The sequence below is a fragment of the Ailuropoda melanoleuca genome, chromosome 13 (genome assembly GCF_002007445.2).
Source record: "Ailuropoda melanoleuca isolate Jingjing chromosome 13, ASM200744v2, whole genome shotgun sequence".
In the NCBI taxonomy this organism is placed as follows: domain Eukaryota; kingdom Metazoa; phylum Chordata; class Mammalia; order Carnivora; family Ursidae; genus Ailuropoda; species Ailuropoda melanoleuca.
Genome location: NC_048230.1, coordinates 22,723,316 through 22,730,896, shown reverse-complemented (window position 1 = coordinate 22,730,896; position 7,581 = coordinate 22,723,316). Strand labels below are relative to the sequence as shown.

The 7,581-nt window shown below is 49.6% G+C and overlaps 1 protein-coding gene across 1 annotated transcript in view; it reads right to left on the bottom strand.

Annotated features, from left to right (window-relative positions):
- Positions 1-1,066, bottom strand: part of COPZ2 (COPI coat complex subunit zeta 2) — a 10,484-nt gene extending 9,418 nt beyond the window's left edge. The window contains exons 1-2 of the mRNA XM_034640669.1: positions 1,057-1,066; positions 165-385 (exon numbers count right to left, since the gene is read on the bottom strand). Coding sequence (XP_034496560.1) covers positions 165-385; positions 1,057-1,066 — 231 coding nt within the window. The remainder of the gene's footprint in view (positions 1-164; positions 386-1,056) is intronic.
- Between the last annotated feature and the right edge of the window lie 6,515 nt (positions 1,067-7,581).

Sequence of the window (7,581 nt, the reverse complement as noted above, 5' to 3'; positions counted from 1 at the left end):
CCCGGCCCGCCCTGTCCGCCGGGCCGCCCCCCGGAGGCCGCCGCCCGTGCGGCCCCCGCGGCCGCAGGCCCCGCGCCTCCCCCTCTACCCCGCTGTGCATGTCTTCCCTTCTCCCCGTGGCCCTTTCCTGCCTCTCGCCCTCCCCACTCTCCCTTCCTGCCCACTCCGCCCTGCGCCCCGCAGCCCGGCTCTCCTTCCCCTCTCTCCTCCTCCGCGGCGCTCGGTGCCACCGAGGCCAGAGCTCCCCGAATCGCGCTTTCCCGGGCCCGGCCCTGCTTTCCCCGGCCGCCTCCCCCCTGGCCCGTGCGTTTGGTTTGCGGCGGGGTCCGCAGGCTGTCCTGGTTAGACCCCTCGGGGACAAAATCGCTGTCGTCATCCTTCGGGTCTCAGGGACAGGTTGTAGGAGTGAGAGCAGACAAGAACCGTTCCGGGGAGACCCCTCTGTGCAGAAAAGTTTCTCCCACTCCTCAGGAAGGGAGCCATGGCCCAGAGACAGCTCCCCAGAATCTCCCAAGACACAGACAGGACCATCTGGGGCAGGACAGATGCCCAGGAACACAAATGCCTCCCCGATGGCACCAGGCATTGCCATGCTTTGGTTTCTTCGGTCGGGGGACACCCGAGTTCCCACTTTCACTTCAGGCGGCTTCTTAAGGCCCGTGGGAAATTCATCCTGGGAAGGTACAAAGTTATGGGCCCTTACTCATTTGCCCCTAACAACACCATGCGAGTATTTTGCATTTAAACAGTTACAGCCCTTAGCTGATAGAACTCACACCTGTGGGATAGGTACCATCACGCACATTTGAAGGGGCGGGGCCTGTTCTGCCGTGTATCACACTCACACATCCAGACGACTGCTGAGTGGGCTCTTCCTCTGCTGACGAAGGTCTTCTCACTCTTTGAGGGTCAACTTTGTCACCAGAGGGAACCTAACCCACCGAACTAACTCGATAGGTCTCTCCTGTCACATTCTCTGTCTCAGCTCCCTACTTATTTCTTCCATTGTACCTTTTGTAATCTTAAAATACCGTCCTTACTGAGTTATTGACATACCAATGTGCATGGTCCTTCTCCTCACCAGACTCTGAGTCCTAAGAGAACAGAGATCATGTGTCTGTCTTGTTCCCCGTGGAATCCTCGGGGCCCTGGACAGGGCCTGGCTCGTGACAGGTACTTCGTAAGCATTTGTGAAGGGAGTAAGTAAATGAATTCCCGATGACAAAGATCATATATAGTCACAGACTACCTATTTTAAATAAAGAATTATAGAAATGTATTTATCAATGAAACTGTGTTTTATGCACTGTACAAATATGGAGTGCTTACTCTACCAGGTACTTTTCCAATCACTGGGATAAAATAAAATCTTCCCTTCTTGGAGCTTATATTCAAGTGTTTGTGTGTGTGTGCATGCATTTCTGTGCAAATCAAGTCACAAATAAATAAGATAGGTACTGCATGAGTTGGTGATAAATGCTACAAAGAAAAAAGATCAGGAATGTGAGGGGTTGGGGAACGCAGGGCAGAAATGCCATTTTCATTAGGGTCATTTGAGAAAGGCTTCAAGAAGGTGACATTTGAACAAAGAGCTGAAAGAGGAAGAAAGCGAGCCACGCAAGCATCTGAGGAAAACATCTGCCAAACCTCTTTCTTTGATGATTTAGAGGACACATCTGAATCTTCCCTGCAGGCTATTGGCGCTATAATAGTGAACGTGAATCAACGCTATTCGGTGCAATAGGGGGAAAAGACGCAGTATTTTATTTGTTTGGATTCCAGATCGTCAGAAGTTATGTCAACGGTCATGCTGGCTCAGTATGTAATAAAAAATACTGATTTGATTATTTCGATGCCTTAATATTTTTGTCAGCTACTTCATTTTTAGCTCATATTTACAAGGACAGCATCAAAAAGCCTCCAGGGGGCATTTCCTAGCCTCTGTTTGGCATATGGTACCCACAGTGGGAGAGGGTCAGCTTACAGAAGAAGGGAGGGAGGGGGACACCTGGGTTGATAGGGGGCTTAGGGAGCCCATGTGGCCCGTGGGGAGTGGGGGTGGGGGAGCTGGTTACAGGAGATTGGATGAGAACCCACTGGAGAGGGGTATAGGGTCTGGGATGAGAGAGAAGGCCCTGGAAGGAAGCTTAGGAACCACAAAATCCTCCCCACTATCACCTCCACCACCTTGGGTGTTGCTACAATTATAATTACTGGGATCTCTTTACATGCTGTGGTAAATTCAGAGACCTCAAGGTAAGTTTTCCAGAAAGAGATCCTCCCCAGGGATGGTTCCTGCCCTAAAGTCCCTTAGCAGAGAGCTCGGGACTCATTCTCTTCTCTGGGTACACCTTTAATGGGGTTCTACGTAAAAATACTGGCTCAATGAGCATAGTGACAGGACAGCGTCTTCTCCAGAGGACTGTCCCCTTCTCCAGGGGACGTCACAGCGTAAGCCGGGCAGCACCTAAGAAGTGCACAAGTGCAGCGATGAGAAGCAGCTGGAAAGGCTCCCTGGAATAAGGAAGCCAAAGCTGTGATCAGAAAGAATGCAGCCTCCGGCCTCCCTGCTCTCTGCTCCCTTGGGCGGGGGGCGGTGAGGATGAGGGGCATGGGTGAGGGGCTGCGCACATCTCTCACCAGCTGGAGTCTGCGGACGGAGTAGCTGGACCCTGACTTGGTTCTGAAAACTAAACACAGGTCCCTGCCCTTGGGAGTCTCCGGGAGGCTAGTGATTCACATGGGTTCCCCTCTGGGTCTTGGTAGATCTTGGAGGTGAGACCATTCCGTTTCCTCTGACTCACTCTCCTGCTGCCACATTTCTGTGCTGTCCTAGGATTTGGGCATCTGTTCTTGTGTGACAAGAAGAAACAGCTCCCTTGGGTAACAGCCTCTCTGTCTCTCTCTCTCCTTCTGCCTCCCTCTCTCTCTCTCTCTCCTTCTTGCTATAATGTCAAGAGGGGGAGGTGTGTGTGGAATGCGAGGTGTGGATGTGTGTGCTTGTGGCATCCTCCAGAGAGAAAATGAAAGCTTCCATGCTCTGAGTGCAGGATGAGTTTCTAGTTGGCTGTCCTAAGGACAGCTCTCATTTCTTAAAGGCAGTTTGCCTTTCTCTGGGCTCACTCACTCTGGGTGAGCCTCATCTCAGGCACAGGTGGCTTTATACACAGGCTCTGATTTTATTTATTTTATTTTATTTTTTAAAGTAGGCTCCAGGCCCAACGTGGGCTTGAACTCATGACCCTGAGATCAAGGGTTACATGCTCTACCAAATGAGCCAGGCAGGGGCTCCACGGGATCTGATTTTTAAACCTGGTGAATCTGTATTTTGTTATCTCCATTTAGCTCAGGAGGGCCCAGCAAGGAAGTGGGAGAGCCAGATGTTTGAACCCCACTCTCAGTCCAAAATACCCACTCTTCCCACCTCACCATAGCACCTCCCTGAAAATTACCCAACATTGTTGGGGCAATGTGGTGAGGCATACAGAATGGCTGAACCCAGCTTCATACATTGTTACCAAGGCATGAATGAACAATGAAGTGTTTTCATTGGATAGTTCAAGGAAGAGGGCATTTTAGGACTGAGAAAGACTATATCCTGAACTCAAGTGGATTCTAGGCTGTACTTATGCATTACCACTACTGTCTTTTTTACCCAATTTGGATTCTTGCTCCAAGCTGGCGATCCTTTACTTTGCACCTAAGAATCACCTGAGGAGTGTTTTCCAAAATCCTAATGCCCAGGGCTGCTCTGGGAGACTCTGACCTAATCGGTTGGGGGTGGGACCTGGGCATGGATAATTTTTACAAGCCCCCTAGAGGAGTCTAATGTGCAGCCAGGGTTGAGAAGCAATCTTCTAAGACAGCCGGGGTGTAGGGGTGCACAGGGAAGAGGCTGGCTGGTGGAAGAGCTTTACCTCTTTTGAGGGTTTAATGGTAACAAGCTTGCTAATGATGTTTACCATGTAAGAAAGGAGGCCAGATGTCTGGATTAGCTGGATAACTAATTGATTTCCTTGTAAGACGTGCTAACATTTAGTATCGACAGGAAGTAATCCTACAATCTCTCCGAAGGGCTGTAGGGAAATCTCGAACAGTCATCTAATACACTCCCCGGATTAGATGGGAGTTGGAGAGTGAGAAATATTTATATAGATTAGCAACATTTAAAAACATTTTTTTTAAAGGAAAAATAATGGGCAACCAGAATAGCCGAAAGACTAGATTTCCCCTTAGGCGAAAAAGCAATCCCTGCTATTTCAGAAGAAATCCAACCCCTTCTCTGAGGGTTTCCTGGCAGATGTCCTCCTCCCAGGATGACTGGAGGATGGATGTGCCTGCTGGTGGCAACAGCTTTTTCCACGGAGGAAGCTGGGTCAACACAGATATACCCCAGACGAGTAGGGAATTCAGTGTATAGCTAGCTGGCTCTTTGATGACCCTAAATCCCTGTGCATTAGAACGAACTCTCTTCCTGGCTTCCCACTGCCTTCTCCTTTCCCAAGCGGTCTCGAGTTGCGAGGGCAAGGCCTGGTTTTACTGACAGCTCTTGGCCTCTCCCTTAGGGAAGGGAGCGCATGTGTTCACTTTTTCCAGTGGTCTTCTCAGTCTGATTTAATGGATATACCAGGACTGATGACACATCAGCATGGCATCTTTCGTTTGCTTCTTGGGTAATTGTCCTATTAACAGCTGTCCCAGGCAAAGGAGAGGGAGAGAATGCCAGGGGAAGGGAGGAGGCTGGCTTCCTAGGTGAAGGACACACCCTGGATTTTATGGGGTTAATTAGTGGGTTCTGGGAAGGAGGTTTGCACCTGCTCAGACTTGATCTGGAACTCTCAACAGAGTAGAAGACAGTGTTTTGATCCCTGCTCCCTACCATGGAGTATTAACTATCCTGGACACCCACAGCCTGCCAGGCCTAACTGCTGCTGATTGAGACCGTCCCTATGTCTAGATTCTCCTCAGCCCTTGCAGCGGGAGAGCAATTCTGTCTCTCCCTCTTCCTTCCCACTCTTGAGTGCTAAGCAGGAAACTTGAACTATCCAGTCATTCCTTAACCCAATTATACAGTTCCTGATCCACCTCTCACCCACTGAACGAATAATTAGACACAGTGAAGCACAGTACTAGAAGTTGGCAGGCAGAAGAAAATGAAGAGGACAGTGTGGGCACGAATAAAAGACACTTCCACACCTCTCTCACCCCTTCTCTAGGGTTTAACACAGAGACCCTTCTCTTCTCAGTGCCTGCGCCTCCCTCTCCCTCTACACCCAGGAGCCCACAGAGACCCTTCTCTTCTCAGTGCCTGCGCCTCCCTCTCCCTCTACACCCAGGACCCCAGAAAGGAAAGGGGAGGAGAGGATGGGTAGGACTGTTATCTCAACAAATTTTGAGTCATTAAAAGTGACCAAATGAGTTTAAGCTTTCAAAGTGACATGACAGTGTCACGTTAGCTCCCCAGTGTGGCCTTCGACCTATAGCTGCCATTTCATTTCAGTGAATATTTACCTGATTTGACTTCACGGTAGTCAGTCTGGTGTCCACCATAAGGCTTTTTCAAGATTTTTATTTATTTATGAGAGAAAGAGAGAGCATGAGTGGGGAGAAGGGGCATAGGGAGAGGGAGAAGCACACTCCCCGCTGAGCAGGGAGACCAATGCGGGACTCGATCCCAGGACCCTGGGATCATGACCTGAGCTACAGGCAGACCGACTGAGTCACCCAAGCGCCCCAGGACTTTATTTCTTATCCCAGGCACCTAGCACCCTGGTATGCAGCTCAAAAGGAACTGGGAATATACAAGTGGACCTGTGTAAAACATGTTTTGTTGGTGCTAAGGTTTCCCATAGATTAATGGATGGGCCAGTTGTTTGTTTTTTTAAAAACTGTGTCAAGGTTTAAAAGTGTTCTGTATTTCCTGAGTCGAACAAACGACACTCTCCTATCTTCTCCAAACTCTTCTATTTAAGCCCTGTAACTTTAGTATCTTTCAGTTCTATGGTTTTTTAAATTCCCTTTTCAACCCCCTTGGTGTATATATATGTATATATATATATATATATTTTTTTTAAAGATTTTATTTATTTATTTGACAGAGAGACAGCCAGCGAGAGAGGGAACACAAGCAGGGGGAGTGGAAGAGGAAGAAGCAGGCTCACAGCAGAGGAGCCTGATGTGGGGCTCGATCCCATAACGCCGGGATCACACCCTGAGCTGAAGGCAGACGCTTAACTGCTGTGCCACCCAGGCGCCCCCCCCTTGGTATATTTTGAGAGTTAACAAAGCACACCTCAATTTCTCCTCTTTTCTTATCCAACAGGAGTATTTACCTTCACGGTCCTATTAATTCAGGGGCTGGTCTCCCGTTTCCTTGGTAACATGCCATATCCTCCAAAACCACATGGCTTCCAGGTTTTAATTTGTTTTTAGCAGGAACTTCTAATCACAGGCCTGCCTGCTGGAGTTCTCCTTCAATTATTCAGTATTTATTGTTTACTTTGTTTCTGGCACTGTTCTAGGTTTTGAGGACTCAACAGTTAATACACAGAATTCTAGTCCTCATGGAGTTTATATCCTGGCATTTACTAGAAGCCAAATAGTAAAACGAGTAAGTAAAACATGTGCTCTCTGAGTCAGTCTTTGAAATGCACAACTACCTAAGCAGTTTAAGGATTCAACGACTGGACGCTGGTATACCTTTCTGTACGAATTTTGAAAATGCTTACCATCCGTGAACCACCCCAAATTAAGCCTCCTAACTCTCCAAACACGTGAGGACTGCATGTTGTTATCTGAAGACTTAGCAGTTGGCCTTGTCCTTAGTTGTACAAGGACCTGTGATTTCGCCCGCTAGATTACAAGGATCTTCCTGGGAGTCAAGAATTTGAGTTGATGCCTCTTTGTCCCACAGCTGGGAACAAAGTCCTGTGAACTTCAACTCAGTGACTGCCTAAAGGTGGTCTTGGCATCAACCGTGTTAAAATTACCAAGTCATTACTAAGCAGGCAGGTTATCAGGCCGCCACCCCAGGGTTAAGTGAATCACGATCTCTGGAGTGAGGCTCAGAATCTGCAGGTTTCACAAGCTCCCCCAAGTGAGGCTGGGTATAAAGCAATGTTTGAAAAACCACAAAGATGTTGATTAGGTGAGACTGGCCAGCACCCGAAATCGAGGAAAATTCCTGAAAGGCAAGACTGAGCTCCGTGGTAGTCTGTGCGGGGGGCGGGGGGAGACAAGACAGGGAAGGGGAGCTCTACGGGACGCCCCTACCACGACAAAACTCGCCAATTATGCCACATCCCTCACACCGACAACGTCCCACCACCGGGGCGGCAACCCGCCCGCTGGGCCATTCCCGCAAGGCGACCCTTGCCTGGGACTTGCGACGCAACCGACCGTGACTGGCGCGGGCGACGGCCCCCGGCCTGCACAGAGCGGAAGCGGCGATAGCGGTTTCCGCTGCCAGCACCCAATATGGCGGCTCGAGCGTCGCCACCGCGGGAAACACTTGCTCTGTGTCCCGCCTCGGCCCCCTCAGGTCTCACTGGGCTTTTGCAAGTCACCGTGGGAACCTTCGGG